Here is an 18,610-nt window from a genome sequence, read left to right as displayed (position 1 = left end):
TAATTTCAATTAATTCTTATAATTTTCTGGATTTATTCTTATTTTCCATTGTTTCTATCTAATTTTATGTTTTTAATCATTTTATTTTTATTTTTCTTGTACCAATTTCTTTTATTTTCATTATTTTTCCGATTTATTTCCATTTTTTCCCAATTTTTTTCATTATTCTTTATTCTATTTTTTTTCCTTATTTTATTTCATTTACAATTTTTATTTTATTCTTATTTTACGTATATTTTTTATATTTTATTTTTTTTTATTTTATTGAAGTGGGAAAAGGTTCAATTATAAAATAAAATAAAAAACAAATTAGATTCAAAATATTTATTATATTCATATTAGAACAAATAAGTAGTGTACATTTTCATTTTAGCTCAAAAATACTAATTACAAATATCTAAATTAGAACCGATAAGATAAAACATTAAAAATAATTAAATTAAATTAATAAATGATTATAACAATGATCATCGAAACGTATACTAAAATAAAATAAAATTTATGATGACCCTGTAGAAAAACGTGAACGAAATTTCCCAAAATGACGCGTAAAAAATATTTATTTTGCGAAAAAATCTACACTAATGGCGCAAATCAAAACGTTCTACACCCGCACTCATTTTAAAGTACATTCACGCATTTTTTTTCTTATTTTTTTTTTTATTAATGACGAATTCACCGTCCGCACGTGGGCAAATTAACCCTGAAGAAAGCGTTCAACTCGATCAAACTGGCCAATATTAAAAACACGGCGTACATCAACAAACACACCCTTCCTACTCTTTTGTCCAATTGGAATTTATTCAAAGCGAACGCGACGTACAACATCAGTAGGGTCGATAGCAGAGAGATGGCGCTGTATTCTATACCGGCCGAATTTATACCAACCTAACAACAATAATAATAATTACATAGTTATAAAATGACGCCGTCGAACCTCAATTTTGATCTTTGCTTCAATTACGACGTTGTCAGATCAGATTTTCACATAATTTTAGGTTAGAATCGTAATTATACGTCAACTGTCAAAGCTGTAACAGAAGATTCGTTGCATTCGAGTATTTTCTAAAACGACGCGTTCGTTTTTATCACAAATTACGCAATTTTAGTTGTCTTGTGCGGTGAAAACGTTGAACGCATCGTGTAGTACCGGCTTAAGTATCAAAGTATCGTTATTTTTATGATATTGCAGAAATAACCTCTATAGATTAACGAAATTTCAAATTTGCCGCCGAAACTAAGATCAAAATGTACTTATACCATACACTTACGTGGACTGCTACTCCAACCGATCTTTAACGACTATGCACGATTCTTTATTACCTCGTCTACTTGTAATGACTCCTAATGAATTCTTTTTACAAGCATTGAAATTATTTTACAAAAACAAAAAGGATTTTATTTTCAATTTTCATTAAATAAATTATGAATTTCCAAAAAAATAATCAGATATTAACGTTTCTATTCTATTTTAATAAATGAAATGTAAAATTATTACAAGTTCGATTATTAGAATCGATTTTATAATCGATACTCGTATTGATTGACAGTTGTGCAGTACGTGTAACTGTATGGTTCGAAACGTAAATTTATTTATGCGTTTTAATTACCCAATATCTTCCTGCTATAGTAGGCATGAAGGTAGCTTTGATGAACCATGGTAATCCCAGACATAATAGAATATCGAAAGTATTAGATCCGATGGAATTACTTATACCCATTGATCCATGACCTTGAACAATAATATATCGGTAGAAACTTAAATCTTCTTCTTATTCTGTATAATTACAACACGTGTTTTTAGTCAATATTTAAATATACCGGGGTGTTTCAAAAGTAGACAGAATTTATTTTTATTGTAAATATACAGGGTGTATAAAAGATTGGTACAATCACTATTTACTAATTTAAAAAAAAAATCATTACTGATAAATTAGAATAAACAATTGATGCATGTGAAAAAAATATATGAATTTACTAGATACAGAGTGACCCAACAAAATTCATTTTTTATAGTTAATTATTAAGAAAAAAAAGTTATTGACGAAATTTGTAGACCCCGATATTTTTAGGAAAAAATATGGCGGTAAATACAGGGTGAGTCAAAGCTGCTTGATAAAAAAAATTGTTTCGGTTGATTTTTTAGCACACCCAGTATATAAATGTTGATCGATAATTTTTATTGTAATAAAAAAATATTCGTCGATTCACCAGACAAAAATTTATAACAATTTATTAATATACAGGGTGTTTTTTAATTACGTAACTATTCCAATACAAATATTTTGTACACCCTGTATATTTTATGGAAAAATCGCATATTAGAAGTACGAGGGTTATAAGAGGAATATAAATATGAAAAAATATACAGGGTAAGTCAATTTTTTTGTTTTTTTTTATTTAGTTTATGACTAATGATATACAGGGTACGTAAGTATGATTATATGATGAAATAAGTTTTTTTTTAAATGGATTATAGGTGTGAATGGATTAAATATTTCGATTACTCACCTTGTTTGGCTACTATTACACTGGAAACGGCTTCAGGTACACTGGTACCAGCTGCTAGGAACGTGATACCCATCACCGAATCCGGAATTTTCAAAGTGTCACCTATAATACATCGTTCTTTGAAAAAAAATGATTTGTTGCTGTAGGTTATATAATTTTCATGCATTTGGGGTGGTTTTTGGGGGGTGAAACCTCAAAGACATGGTAAAAACTGCCTGAGCACTTTTATAAAAAATAATATTCAACATGAATTCTTTGTTTGTGATATTTTAAACGAAAAATTAGTTTTAAGGGTTATTTTCTAAGGGTTAATTTGTTGGAAAATATATAATTTGCTATCTGAAATATGGAGAATCAATCATTGTGTACTATTTAATATTTATTTTATTATTTCAAACGATATTTAGCTATAAAAATGTTTTATTTCATTGTTTTTTAAACAAAAAGGGTAGTTTTCGCCCTTAAATATTAGGAATTGCACATCTTGAATATAAAATTTTCAATAAAAAAGGTATGCAAGCTTATTTCCACCTATTATGATTAGACTGTAAGAATTTAAACGACAGTTATAGTCGGTTTAAATAAATAGGACACGAAAAAATTACAAAGAAATGCCTTTTTTACCAATTTTGACTGTACTATAAGAATTTAAACGACACTTATAGTCGGTTTAATGAAATTAAGACACGAAAAAATACAAAAAAATGTCTTTTTCACCAATGTTGACTGTACTATAAGAATTTAAACGACTGTTATAGTCGGTTTAAATAAATTCGGACACAAAAAATTTCTTTTTCACCAATGGAAACTGTACTATAAGAATTTTAACGACAGTTATAGTCGGTTTAAATAAGTTCGGACACGAAAAAATTACGAAGAAATGCCTTTTTTACCAATTTTGACTGTACTATAAGAATTTAAACGACTGTTATAGTCGGTTTAAATAAATTAGGACACAAAAAATTTCTTTTTCACCAATGGAAACTGTACTATAAGAATTTTAACGACAGTTATAGTCGGTTTAAATAAATTCGGACGCGAAAAAATTACGAAGAAATGCCTTTTTTACAAATTTTGACTGTACTATAAGAATTTAAACGACAGTTATAGTCCGTTTAAATAAATTCGGACACAAAAAATTTCTTTTTCACCAATGGAAACTGTACTATAAGAATTTTAACGACAGTTATAGTCGGTTTAAATAAATTCGGACGCGAAAAAATTACGAAGAAATGCCTTTTTTACAAATTTTGACTGTACTATAAGAATTTAAACGACAGTTATAGTCCGTTTAAATAAATTCGGACACAAAAAATTTCTTTTTCACCAATGGAAACTGTACTATAAGAATTTTAACGACAGTTATAGTCGGTTTAAATAAGTTCGGACACAAAAAAATTACGAAGAAATGCCTTTTTTACAAATTTTGACTGTACTATAAGAATTTAAACGACAGTTATAGTCCGTTTAAATAAATTCGGACACAAAAAATTTCTTTTTCACCAATGGAAACTGTACTATAAGAATTTTAACGACAGTTATAGTCGGTTTAAATAAATTCGGACACAAAAAATTTCTTTTTCACCAATGGAAACTGTACTATAAGAATTTTAACGACAGTTATAGTCCGTTTAAATAAATTCGGACACAAAAAATTTCTTTTTCACCAATGGAAACTGTACTATAAGAATTTTAACGACAGTTATAGTCGGTTTAAATAAGTTCGGACACAAAAAAATTACGAAGAAATGCCTTTTTTACAAATTTTGACTGTACTATAAGAATTTAAACGACAGTTATAGTCCGTTTAAATAAATTCGGACACAAAAAATTTCTTTTTCACCAATGGAAACTGTACTATAAGAATTTTAACGACAGTTATAGTCGGTTTAAATAAATTCGGACGCGAAAAAATTACGAAGAAATGCCTTTTTTACCAATTTTGACTGTACTATAAGAATTTAAACGACAGTTATAGTCCGTTTAAATAAATTCGGACACAAAAAATTTCTTTTTCACCAATGGAAACTGTACTATAAGAATTTTAACGACAGTTATAGTCGGTTTAAATAAATTCGGACGCGAAAAAATTACGAAGAAATGCCTTTTTTACCAATTTTGACTGTACTATAAGAATTTTAACGACAGTTATAGTCGGTTTAAATAAATTAGGACACAAAAAATTTCTTTTTCACCAATGGAAACTGTACTATAAGAATTTTAACGACAGTTATAGTCGGTTTAAATAAATTCGGACACGAAAAAATTACGAAGAAATGCCTTTTTTACAAATTTTGACTGTACTATAAGAATTTAAACGACAGTTGTAGTCCGTTTAAATAAATTCGGACACAAAAAATTTCTTTTTCACCAATGGAAACTGTACTATAAGAATTTTAACGACAGTTATAGTCGGTTTAAATAAATTCGGACACGAAAAAATTACGAAGAAATGCCTTTTTTACCAATTTTGACTGTACTATAAGAATTTAAAAGACAGTTATAGTCCGTTTAAATGAATTCGGACACAAAAAATTTCTTTTTCACCAATGGAAACTGTACTATAAGAATTTTAACGACAGTTATAGTCGGTTTAAATAAATTCGGACGCGAAAAAATTACGAAGAAATGCCTTTTTTACCAATTTTGACTGTACTATAAGAATTTTAACGACAGTTGTAGTCCGTTTAAATAAATTCGGACACAAAAAATTTCTTTTTCACCAATGGAAACTGTACTATAAGAATTTTAACGACAGTTATAGTCGGTTTAAATAAATTCGGACACGAAAAAATTACGAAGAAATGCCTTTTTTACCAATTTTGACTGTACTATAAGAATTTAAAAGACAGTTATAGTCCGTTTAAATAAATTCGGACACAAAAAATTTCTTTTTCACCAATGGAAACTGTACTATAAGAATTTTAACGACAGTTATAGTCGGTTTAAATAAATTCGGACGCGAAAAAATTACGAAGAAATGCCTTTTTTACCAATTTTGACTGTACTATAAGAATTTAAAAGACAGTTATAGTCCGTTTAAATAAATTCGGACACAAAAAATTTCTTTTTCACCAATGGAAACTGTACTATAAGAATTTTAACGACAGTTATAGTCGGTTTAAATAAATTCGGACGCGAAAAAATTACGAAGAAATGCCTTTTTTACCAATTTTGACTGTACTATAAGAATTTTAACGACAGTTGTAGTCCGTTTAAATAAATTCGGACACAAAAAATTTCTTTTTCACCAATGGAAACTGTACTATAAGAATTTTAACGACAGTTATAGTCGGTTTAAATAAATTCGGACACGAAAAAATTACGAAGAAATGCCTTTTTTACCAATTTTGACTGTACTATAAGAATTTAAAAGACAGTTATAGTCCGTTTAAATAAATTCGGACACAAAAAATTTCTTTTTCACCAATGGAAACTGTACTATAAGAATTTTAACGACAGTTATAGTCGGTTTAAATAAATTCGGACGCGAAAAAATTACGAAGAAATGCCTTTTTTACCAATTTTGACTGTACTATAAGAATTTTAACGACAGTTATAGTCGGTTTAAATAAATTCGGACACGAAAAAAAATGTCTTACCTATTATCGTGATCATCCAAGCTACTGCGTACGATAACGATCCTATCCAGATGATGCACATCATGAAAGTGATCGGAAACCATCTTTTGAATCTCTTCGTCTCGCAATCGGGAATCGTAAACAAAAATATGAGATAAATAGGCCAAGTAATAATCCACGTTATCTAAAAATAAAGAAAAAGAAAAAACCGTCACATCAATATCCACGTTTTTCATTAAGAAAATGACATACTTGTGCTAACTTTCCATTTTCCCCGGGCCATTTCCATAACGAATGATTCCTATCCTGATTGCTGAGAACGTTTTCTTCTTTTTTGTAACCGTCGGGTTTTCTATCTTCTATTCCCATCGGAAGTTTCAAGGAACCGTTCACGTGTGTAGAAGAATTGATAACGTAAACACCGTCCTCCGGATCGGAAAATTTGTTTTGGAAATCGATCGATTTCGTTCCGATATCTTTAATTTTTTCGTTATGCTTTTTATCTTTATCCGTTTGTATTTCCACGTTCGGTAATTTCATATTGTAACGAATTTCCAGAGAATCTGAATTGACAAAAAAAAATAAAAAAGAAATTAAAACGGTAACCATTAGATTTCGGTGTTGTGATTCTCACCTGGATTGTCTTTTGAACTGCTACGTCGTGATTTCGGTATTGGAGGTAGATTTATTATGCCTAGTCGATGTAAACCAAAAAAATTATTCGGGCAAGTCCGGTACTGAACTTTATTTACCAATTTGTAAAGTGAGAAATATCCGCGGTATCGATTAACGTATTATGATGAACAAAAAAAAGAGTTACAAGTCGAAAAAATTCATATTAATAACTAATAAGAAGCATACAAATTTCAAAATTCATTCCAAGTGATGTTTGACTAAATTTTACATTAACGTTATTAAATATATTAAATATTGCTACAGTTCTACGTTTACCAACTGTCAACTGTCAATCAGTCATAATCATGAAACGTTATAACTGTCAAACACGGCGCTCATACTTCAACTTTTGTTTTGTTTGTGTGGTTTTTTAATATCTATAAACAGTCAAATAACTTTACAATCCCTACAAATGTCTAAAGTACCGCGACTCGTAACCCTTTTTTTTATCATACCTCGCACATACAAACTTACCTCTAACGCAATTCTGGATGGATTTATCGAAATACATTATAAAAATATAAACGGTATATAATAAAACCAGACACAAAGCTTCGTACCATTCGACTCTTTCGTCGTGGATGATGCAAATCAAAATGGATACTGTCACGCCGTAGGCTAGACAATCCCTCGTCAAAGGCCACCAATCCAAAGGAACAATCTGAGCACCGCTCTGAAATACACGGTAATCAAATTTAGTTGTCTGGAAATTGAATAAATCAAGATTCTTCAGCTAAATCCAATACGTAATTTCCACGCAACCAAATTTGTAAACTACGTATCATATGATTAGAGTAAAGCCGAGTTCATACGAAGCCGGAAATGTTGACGAAACTTCCGCGAACTAGACAGCGTTGGACTGGCCCTTGTTGTTTAAACGACGCAATTCAATAACGGAATTTTTTTCGCGTGTGCACGCGTTTAAAATTTAAAGGCGAGTTTATACGAAGCCGGAAATGTTAAAGAAACTTCCGCGAACTAGACAGCGTTGGACTGGCCCTTGTTGTTTAAACGAGGCAATTCAATAACGGAATTTTTTTCGCGTGTGCACGCGTTTAAAATTTAAAGGCGAGTTTATACGAAGCCGGAAATGTTAAAGAAACTTCCGCGAACTAGACAGCGTTGGACTGGCCCTTGTTGTTTAAACGAGGCAATTCAATAACGGAATTTTTTTCGCGTGTGCACGCGTTTAAAATTTAAAGGCGAGTTTATACGAAGCCGGAAATGTTAAAGAAACTTCCGCGAACTAGACAGCGTTGGACTGGCCCTTGTTGTTTAAACGAGGCAATTCAATAACGGAATTTTCTCCGCGTGTGCACGCGTTTAAAATTTAAAGGCGAGTTTATACGAAGCCGGAAATGTTAAAGAAACTTCCGCGAACTAGACAGCGTTGGACTGGCCCTTGTTGTTTAAACGAGGCAATTCAATAACGGAATTTTCTCCGCGTGTGCACGCGTTTAAAATTTAAAGGCGAGTTTATACGAAGCCGGAAATGTTAAAGAAACTTCCGCGAACTAGACAGCGTTGGACTGGCCCTTGTTGTTTAAACGAGGCAATTCAATAACGGAATTTTCTCCGCGTGTGCACGCGTTTAAAATTTAAAGGCGAGTTTATACGAAGCCGGAAATGTTAAAGAAACTTCCGCGAACTAGACAGCGTTGGACTGGCCCTTGTTGTTTAAACGAGGCAATTCAATAACGGAATTTTTTCCGCGTGTGCACGCGTTTAAAATTTAAAGGCGAGTTTATACGAAGCCGGAAATGTTAAAGAAACTTCCGCGAACTAGACAGCGTTGGACTGGCCCTTGTTGTTTAAACGAGGCAATTCAATAACGGAATTTTCTCCGCGTGTGCACGCGTTTAAAATTTAAAGGCGAGTTTATACGAAGCCGGAAATGTTAAAGAAACTTCCGCGAACTAGACAGCGTTGGACTGGCCCTTGTTGTTTAAACGAGGCAATTCAATAACGGAATTTTCTCCGCGTGTGCACGCGTTTAAAATTTAAAGGCGAGTTTATACGAAGCCGGAAATGTTAAAGAAACTTCCGCGAACTAGACAGCGTTGGACTGGCCCTTGTTGTTTAAACGAGGCAATTCAATAACGGAATTTTCTTCGCGTGTGCACGCGTTTAAAATTTAAAGGCGAGTTTATACGAAGCCGGAAATGTTAAAGAAACTTCCGCGAACTAGACAGCGTTGGACTGGCCCTTGTTGTTTAAACGAGGCAATTCAATAACGGAATTTTCTCCGCGTGTGCACGCGTTTAAAATTTAAAGGCGAGTTTATACGAAGCCGGAAATGTTAAAGAAACTTCCGCGAACTAGACAGCGTTGGACTGGCCCTTGTTGTTTAAACGAGGCAATTCAATAACGGAATTTTCTCCGCGTGTGCACGCGTTTAAAATTTAAAGGCGAGTTTATACGAAGCCGGAAATGTTAAAGAAACTTCCGCGAACTAGACAGCGTTGGACTGGCCCTTGTTGTTTAAACGAGGCAATTCAATAACGGAATTTTCTCCGCGTGTGCACGCGTTTAAAATTTAAAGGCGAGTTTATACGAAGCCGGAAATGTTAAAGAAACTTCCGCGAACTAGACAGCGTTGGACTGGCCCTTGTTGTTTAAACGAGGCAATTCAATAACGGAATTTTCTTCGCGTGTGCACGCGTTTAAAATTTAAAGGCGAGTTTATACGAAGCCGGAAATGTTAAAGAAACTTCCGCGAACTAGACAGCGTTGGACTGGCCCTTATTGTTTAAACGACGCAATTCAATAACGGAATTTTCTTCGCGTGTGCACGCGTTTAAAATTTAAAGGCGAGTTTATACGAAGCCGGAAATGTTAAAGAAACTTCCGCGAACTAGACAGCGTTGGACTGGCCCTTGTTGTTTAAACGAGGCAATTCAATAACGGAATTTTCTCCGCGTGTGCACGCGTTTAAAATTTAAAGGCGAGTTTATACGAAGCCGGAAATGTTAAAGAAACTTCCGCGAACTAGACAGCGTTGGACTGGCCCTTGTTGTTTAAACGAGGCAATTCAATAACGGAATTTTCTCCGCGTGTGCACGCGTTTAAAATTTAAAGGCGAGTTTATACGAAGCCGGAAATGTTAAAGAAACTTCCGCGAACTAGACAGCGTTGGACTGGCCCTTGTTGTTTAAACGAGGCAATTCAATAACGGAATTTTCTCCGCGTGTGCACGCGTTTAAAATTTAAAGGCGAGTTTATACGAAGCCGGAAATGTTAAAGAAACTTCCGCGAACTAGACAGCGTTGGACTGGCCCTTATTGTTTAAACGACGCAATTCAATAACGGAATTTTTTTCGCGTGTGCACGCGTTTAAAATTTAAAGGCGAGTTTATACGAAGCCGGAAATGTTAAAGAAACTTCCGCGAACTAGACAGCGTTGGACTGGCCCTTGTTGTTTAAACGAGGCAATTCAATAACGGAATTTTCTCCGCGTGTGCACGCGTTTAAAATTTAAAGGCGAGTTTATACGAAGCCGGAAATGTTAAAGAAACTTCCGCGAACTAGACAGCGTTGGACTGGCCCTTATTGTTTAAACGACGCAATTCAATAACGGAATTTTTTTCGCGTGTGCACGCGTTTAAAATTTAAAGGCGAGTTTATACGAAGCCGGAAATGTTAAAGAAACTTCCGCGAACTAGACAGCGTTGGACTGGCCCTTGTTGTTTAAACGAGGCAATTCAATAACGGAATTTTCTCCGCGTGTGCACGCGTTTAAAATTTAAAGGCGAGTTTATACGAAGCCGGAAATGTTAAAGAAACTTCCGCGAACTAGACAGCGTTGGACTGGCCCTTATTGTTTAAACGACGCAATTCAATAACGGAATTTTTTTCGCGTGTGCACGCGTTTAAAATTTAAAGGCGAGTTTATACGAAGCCGGAAATGTTAAAGAAACTTCCGCGAACTAGACAGCGTTGGACTGGCCCTTGTTGTTTAAACGAGGCAATTCAATAACGGAATTTTCTCCGCGTGTGCACGCGTTTAAAATTTAAAGGCGAGTTTATACGAAGCCGGAAATGTTAAAGAAACTTCCGCGAACTAGACAGCGTTGGACTGGCCCTTATTGTTTAAACGACGCAATTCAATAACGGAATTTTTTTCGCGTGTGCACGCGTTTAAAATTTAAAGGCGAGTTTATACGAAGCCGGAAATGTTAAAGAAACTTCCGCGAACTAGACAGCGTTGGACTGGCCCTTGTTGTTTAAACGACGCAATTCAATAACGGAATTTTTTTCGCGTGTGCACGCGTTTAAAATTTAAAGGCGAGTTTATACGAAGCCGGAAATGTTAAAGAAACTTCCGCGAACTAGACAGCGTTGGACTGGCCCTTATTGTTTAAACGACGCAATTCAATAACGGAATTTTCTCCGCGTGTGCACGCGTTTAAAATTTAAAGGCGAGTTTATACGAAGCCGGAAATGTTAAAGAAACTTCCGCGAACTAGACAGCGTTGGACTGGCCCTTATTGTTTAAACGACGCAATTCAATAACGGAATTTTTTTCGCGTGTGCACGCGTTTAAAATTTAAAGGCGAGTTTATACGAAGCCGGAAATGTTAAAGAAACTTCCGCGAACTAGACAGCGTTGGACTGGCCCTTGTTGTTTAAACGAGGCAATTCAATAACGGAATTTTCTCCGCGTGTGCACGCGTTTAAAATTTAAAGGCGAGTTTATACGAAGCCGGAAATGTTAAAGAAACTTCCGCGAACTAGACAGCGTTGGACTGGCCCTTATTGTTTAAACGACGCAATTCAATAACGGAATTTTTTTCGCGTGTGCACGCGTTTAAAATTTAAAGGCGAGTTTATACGAAGCCGGAAATGTTAAAGAAACTTCCGCGAACTAGACAGCGTTGGACTGGCCCTTATTGTTTAAACGACGCAATTCAATAACGGAATTTTCTCCGCGTGTGCACGCGTTTAAAATTTAAAGGCGAGTTTATACGAAGCCGGAAATGTTAAAGAAACTTCCGCGAACTAGACAGCGTTGGACTGGCCCTTATTGTTTAAACGACGCAATTCAATAACGGAATTTTTTTCGCGTGTGCACGCGTTTAAAATTTAAAGGCGAGTTTATACGAAGCCGGAAATGTTAAAGAAACTTCCGCGAACTAGACAGCGTTGGACTGGCCCTTGTTGTTTAAACGAGGCAATTCAATAACGGAATTTTCTCCGCGTGTGCACGCGTTTAAAATTTAAAGGCGAGTTTATACGAAGCCGGAAATGTTAAAGAAACTTCCGCGAACTAGACAGCGTTGGACTGGCCCTTGTTGTTTAAACGAGGCAATTCAATAACGGAATTTTCTCCGCGTGTGCACGCGTTTAAAATTTAAAGGCGAGTTTATACGAAGCCGGAAATGTTAAAGAAACTTCCGCGAACTAGACAGCGTTGGACTGGCCCTTATTGTTTAAACGACGCAATTCAATAACGGAATTTTTTTCGCGTGTGCACGCGTTTAAAATTTAAAGGCGAGTTTATACGAAGCCGGAAATGTTAAAGAAACTTCCGCGAACTAGACAGCGTTGGACTGGCCCTTGTTGTTTAAACGACGCAATTCAATAACGGAATTTTTTTCGCGTGTGCACGCGTTTAAAATTTAAAGGCGAGTTTATACGAAGCCGGAAATGTTAAAGAAACTTCCGCGAACTAGACAGCGTTGGACTGGCCCTTATTGTTTAAACGACGCAATTCAATAACGGAATTTTCTCCGCGTGTGCACGCGTTTAAAATTTAAAGGCGAGTTTATACGAAGCCGGAAATGTTAAAGAAACTTCCGCGAACTAGACAGCGTTGGACTGGCCCTTATTGTTTAAACGACGCAATTCAATAACGGAATTTTTTTCGCGTGTGCACGCGTTTAAAATTTAAAGGCGAGTTTATACGAAGCCGGAAATGTTAAAGAAACTTCCGCGAACTAGACAGCGTTGGACTGGCCCTTGTTGTTTAAACGAGGCAATTCAATAACGGAATTTTCTCCGCGTGTGCACGCGTTTAAAATTTAAAGGCGAGTTTATACGAAGCCGGAAATGTTAAAGAAACTTCCGCGAACTAGACAGCGTTGGACTGGCCCTTATTGTTTAAACGACGCAATTCAATAACGGAATTTTTTTCGCGTGTGCACGCGTTTAAAATTTAAAGGCGAGTTTATACGAAGCCGGAAATGTTAAAGAAACTTCCGCGAACTAGACAGCGTTGGACTGGCCCTTATTGTTTAAACGACGCAATTCAATAACGGAATTTTCTCCGCGTGTGCACGCGTTTAAAATTTAAAGGCGAGTTTATACGAAGCCGGAAATGTTAAAGAAACTTCCGCGAACTAGACAGCGTTGGACTGGCCCTTATTGTTTAAACGACGCAATTCAATAACGGAATTTTTTTCGCGTGTGCACGCGTTTAAAATTTAAAGGCGAGTTTATACGAAGCCGGAAATGTTAAAGAAACTTCCGCGAACTAGACAGCGTTGGACTGGCCCTTATTGTTTAAACGACGCAATTCAATAACGGAATTTTTTTCGCGTGTGCACGCGTTTAAAATTTAAAGGCGAGTTTATACGAAGCCGGAAATGTTAAAGAAACTTCCGCGAACTAGACAGCGTTGGACTGGCCCTTATTGTTTAAACGACGCAATTCAATAACGGAATTTTCTCCGCGTGTGCACGCGTTTAAAATTTAAAGGCGAGTTTATACGAAGCCGGAAATGTTAAAGAAACTTCCGCGAACTAGACAGCGTTGGACTGGCCCTTATTGTTTAAACGACGCAATTCAATAACGGAATTTTTTTCGCGTGTGCACGCGTTTAAAATTTAAAGGCGAGTTTATACGAAGCCGGAAATGTTAAAGAAACTTCCGCGAACTAGACAGCGTTGGACTGGCCCTTGTTGTTTAAACGAGGCAATTCAATAACGGAATTTTCTCCGCGTGTGCACGCGTTTAAAATTTAAAGGCGAGTTTATACGAAGCCGGAAATGTTAAAGAAACTTCCGCGAACTAGACAGCGTTGGACTGGCCCTTATTGTTTAAACGACGCAATTCAATAACGGAATTTTTTTCGCGTGTGCACGCGTTTAAAATTTAAAGGCGAGTTTATACGAAGCCGGAAATGTTAAAGAAACTTCCGCGAACTAGACAGCGTTGGACTGGCCCTTGTTGTTTAAACGACGCAATTCAATAACGGAATTTTTTTCGCGTGTGCACGCGTTTAAAATTTAAAGGCGAGTTTATACGAAGCCGGAAATGTTAAAGAAACTTCCGCGAACTAGACAGCGTTGGACTGGCCCTTGTTGTTTAAACGAGGCAATTCAATAACGGAATTTTCTCCGCGTGTGCACGCGTTTAAAATTTAAAGGCGAGTTTATACGAAGCCGGAAATGTTAAAGAAACTTCCGCGAACTAGACAGCGTTGGACTGGCCCTTGTTGTTTAAACGAGGCAATTCAATAACGGAATTTTCTTCGCGTGTGCACAGATCCTTCTAAGTCTCGGTCTACACGCGTCCGCAACGCTTCCAGTGTACTTAATGTCGCCGAATTGTGATTGAAAGCACGCATTTTCCGAAAAACTTTCCCTAAACATCTCAATTTCGTCATGAATACTCAATAATGTCAAAAAAATTGATATATAACAGAGAAACAAATCGATATTTTTTTATTATATTCGATAAACAAGCTTTTTCTCCCTAAAGAGACTCGAGGGTTGTCCGGGGGAAACATTGCGGGACATCGAGGATAAAATATGGAACCTTTCAAATTCCCGCAGGATTTTCAGTTGTTTGTGTACGGTAAATAATTTTTCGTAGTTGGATATTCAATGAAAATGAAATATTTACCATTCCGGCCCCGATTCCACAACACGCCGCAACAGCTAATATGTTAAAAACGGCGGAACCAACAATGGTTCCGACGCCGATATCACCTTCGGTAATAAAAGTTCCGATGACGTTAACGAATAATTCCGGCGCCGACGTAGCCGCCGCCATAAAAGTCGCTCCCGCAACATCCGCCGTCATATTTAAAGCTGCAAATGAAAAATTCTAGTCGAAACATTCTGTCGTTTATCGATTATTAAACTTACCGTGACATATTTTTTCGACGGCCGGTACGAAATATTTGTCGCAAACGACCGCCAAAGCCACAAAGAGGTACAGAGATACCAATATGTGAACTAGAACGGCACCTTCTTGGCGCTGTTTTTCGGTAAACAGATCCCTCGGGAAATCGTCTATGGCCGGAGGGGTGCAATTAAGTCCTTAAATACAAATTTTCGCTATAAAACCACCGAAATCAGATCGGCAAGTTCTTTGGAACCCATAATCTCCGAAAAACGCCATAACTCTAACATTAACCACCTTTGACTTAAAATCTAGATCAGATTCAAGCTAATCCATCAAAATATTAAATGTTTCAACTCAATTCGCAAATTTTTTAAACTCGAACGTCCAAATTAGGACTATGCACTCGCCTTGGGCCTAGAAATACCTCGCCTAACCTATAGATGGCGGTAAGCGCTTCAAAAATACCACCGGAGAAATCGTATCGGCCATATTGTTATCATAAAAAAGGATCGCGAACTTATTGAACTTCGCTGGTAAAACTGCATGAAAAACTAAAAGGATATTACGTTGTTGAAAAATAAATATATTTTGTTGTTTTTTATTTGTTACGCCCGGTTACTTTTAGTTTCAACCTCGTACATTTCGATTTGGTCTTTCAAATGCGAGTTATAGGACGTAAAATATAAATCGAGAGTGTGGATGATAGCACACATTGGGCGATTCAATATGTTATCCACCCTGTATATATATTACGTTTTTTCAAATAATTTCTAATAGATTTAATTGATTCCGTACAATTTTTGTACTACATACTTTTATATTTATAGTGAAAAACCGAATCAAATTGTTTACTATGTTTTCTTGATAATTCTACGGAAAACGTAAATGATAAATTATATAATTCTTTTTATTATTTCTCGTCCTACGTCAATTATTTAAAGGTACCAAATTAAATGAAGCATGTCACGAAAGTTTCTACTAATTTATTAGATGCGTGTTGATACTTCGTTACATTTTTCATGAATGTGAGAAAAAAAAATAGTTATAGATGGAAAAGTTTACGAAAATAAACTTTTTTTTGTATTTCCTCGTTTTTTTTTTTTATATAAATTCCTCATCCTAATCTCGCCTAATGAATAATAGTAATGATACACCCTGTATTATTATTGCTATACACGAAAAAAAGCGATTCGATCCTCCCTGGTATCAAATTATTTAATTACATATCTATAAAGTATTTCAAATTAAAATTAATACATATATTACCTTAATACGACCCTGTCAAATAAACCAATAGATATTTTTTTCCTATAAGGTTGATAGATATAATTATATCTATTGGTATCCCTTAACTACATTTTGTCGTTTGTCAGATGAATAACTATCCTTCTAAACGTATAGTTCGTGCTAAATAACATTAGAAACGTATAAATAAATTCCGTTCTATTGAAAAACATAATAAAGAGTCGCACCCACAGTTTATATTATACACCTAGATATTTATTTCATTTATTAACACAAATAAAGTATCATCAAACATTACTATTACTACAGTTTATATATTTATTTGTATTATAACCTAAATCTAGTTACGCTAAACTGTCTAATTGCATTCGCGGCTAACTTCACGACGTTGCCAATTACTTCATAATAAATATAGATCGTAATAATTAAAGATATTAACGTTTTTCTAAAAAAGTATTTCTCGTATTTTAAACGATTGTTCGTATATATATAAAACTAGTAAAAAAGACGTCTTGTATTATTTAATAATGATGAAGGGTTCCTAATTAAATACAAGTTCAAATATTCTATTCAGAGGTCAAAACGAGTCCCATCTTATACGGTCGATCGAGATATATGTAACGTACAACAAAAGTGTCCTTATAGTTATGTAGAAACAAATTTTATTCAATTATCATAATTTCCGACTTAATACCAATCGACAAACACACCGTCCACCGAGCGGTTCTATTTTTTATAATACCGGTTGTCCCAAAAATATCGATTTCATTATTTATCGGATAATTATATATACAGTGCGTCTAAATAAAAAAGAATATACACAAGTTGATTTTTTTTTTGGTGATTCACTCTAAAAAGTATAACGGGGTGCTTCAAATTAGTACAGGGTGGAGAATTTCGATAGGAAAAAACTAAATTTTCAATATTTATGTTTTAGGCTATACGAGGATGATCAAAAATGTTATTTAATTATATATCGGCTGCTATTGGTACAAATATATTTACTAGAAATTATTTTTTTTTAAATACTACTATTATGGGTACTGTTTTTTTCTTAAATGGAAGTGGTAAACTTAATAATTCGATAATTTCGTATAATTCGATGATAATAATCGGTTTTAACAAGATGGCGCCACTTATATTACGAATTTTTATCGTTTTAACCCCCAGGGGTGGTTTTTTTTTGAACAATTACGTTAAGGAAAAGATTTATAGTATCACATTGAGGAATTTGAAACTAAAATTTAACAATTCCTTTTTTATTTTGATGAGTTATAGTTAGGTTAGGTTATTGTAATGTAGTGAATCTTTTAGTACATCCTGTATAGCATAAATAATATTTTATTTATACGTAAACGATGATACGTATTTTTCTTTATCTCTTTCTATCTACACGAAACTAAAAACATCATTGGTCGAGAAGATTTCTTATTGTTATTAAACTGTATAGAATAATCATTCACTTAAAAGGAAAGAACGACCTACGTCTCGACTCTAAACACGGGAAACTCTAAAACTAAATTATTTTCTTTCGGTAATCAATAACGACGATCGATTAAAATAAATGCGAGTGTTGAATGTTTACCTGATGCCAAACTTTCGAAATCCATAGTTGAAAAGTTCGCCTCTTTCACAGATGTAGAGATGTGTCCCCCGCCCCGGCACTTTATAAACTCCTATGACGATCATCGGCTTCTCACTGGACTCAAATTATATCCACTCTACGTTGTGCCTCTGTAACAACTTTATTGTTATCTCCGTAAACATCCGAACGATCATCATTGTTCTGTTCCATTTAAACTACTTATTACTAATTATAGTTTTTTTAACGTCAAACTAATTTTGATTAAGACATTTTCCACGTAAAAATAAATACGTATTATAATTTCGTTTGTTTATTTTGATAAATAAGCTTCTTCATTAACGTATAACTATATTTCAAAATGGAGTAACATCTTTTTTGTTTATTTCCTTTTCCTGTTTTGAAACAACAATAATAATAACTCTATTCGAACCAAAAGTGATAAATAGAAATTTTTATTGTTGATTTCGTGTATCATATTATGTAAACAAAATGTCTTCATCTGTCAATTTGTATATTATAATAGAAAGCTTATGGTTTAATTAATTTTTTTTTTTTTTTAAATATAATAAAACTCGATATTATGAATTGAGAAATATATAATTATAAATATAAATATATCAATCACACGTTACGCTACTGATAAAATATTTGATTCAACCTTTTTTTGCTTAGTAATTCAATAAAAGTCACGCAACACTCAATTCATTATTGTAAATATGTTTGCCTATAAAGAATGTATGTCTACAAGTGGAGATTTTCGATTCGTATTAAAATCGATTCAAATTCGTGCATTATAATACTCCTTACATTTAAATTATCATATTTTTGAAAATAACAAAAAACATTTCTATTTTTGTAACTTTTTTCATTTTGTGTAAAGAATCGAAAACTAATTTCGAACTATAAAAGCATTGAAATCGCTTATCGATTCTTTTGATTTAAA

General features: G+C 34.3%; 1 protein-coding gene across 2 annotated transcripts; it reads right to left on the bottom strand.

Annotated features, from left to right (window-relative positions):
- Positions 1-309: 309 nt before the first annotated feature.
- LOC130448708 (sodium/potassium/calcium exchanger 3) lies at positions 310-17,888 on the bottom strand. 2 transcript variants are annotated; one of them, XM_056786188.1, is made up of 10 exons: positions 17,668-17,888; positions 14,858-15,031; positions 14,613-14,800; positions 7,242-7,440; positions 6,727-6,786; positions 6,345-6,655; positions 6,114-6,276; positions 2,512-2,613; positions 1,611-1,732; positions 310-888 (listed from the first exon to the last, which is right to left on the bottom strand). In XM_056786188.1, exons 1-10 carry the CDS (start codon positions 17,690-17,692, stop codon positions 676-678), a joined length of 1,557 nt encoding a protein of 518 aa, XP_056642166.1. In that variant the 5' UTR covers positions 17,693-17,888; the 3' UTR covers positions 310-675. The 2 variants fall into 2 exon arrangements, with proteins under 2 accessions (XP_056642166.1, XP_056642175.1); XM_056786197.1 differs by lacking the exon at positions 17,668-17,888 and adding an exon at positions 16,104-16,312.
- Between the last annotated feature and the right edge of the window lie 722 nt (positions 17,889-18,610).

This window comes from Diorhabda sublineata, chromosome 1, assembly GCF_026230105.1.
Source record: "Diorhabda sublineata isolate icDioSubl1.1 chromosome 1, icDioSubl1.1, whole genome shotgun sequence".
In the NCBI taxonomy this organism is placed as follows: Eukaryota; Metazoa; Arthropoda; class Insecta; order Coleoptera; family Chrysomelidae; genus Diorhabda; species Diorhabda sublineata.
The sequence above is the reverse complement of the archived record's forward strand: the minus strand, read 5'-3'. Positions and strand labels throughout refer to the sequence as shown.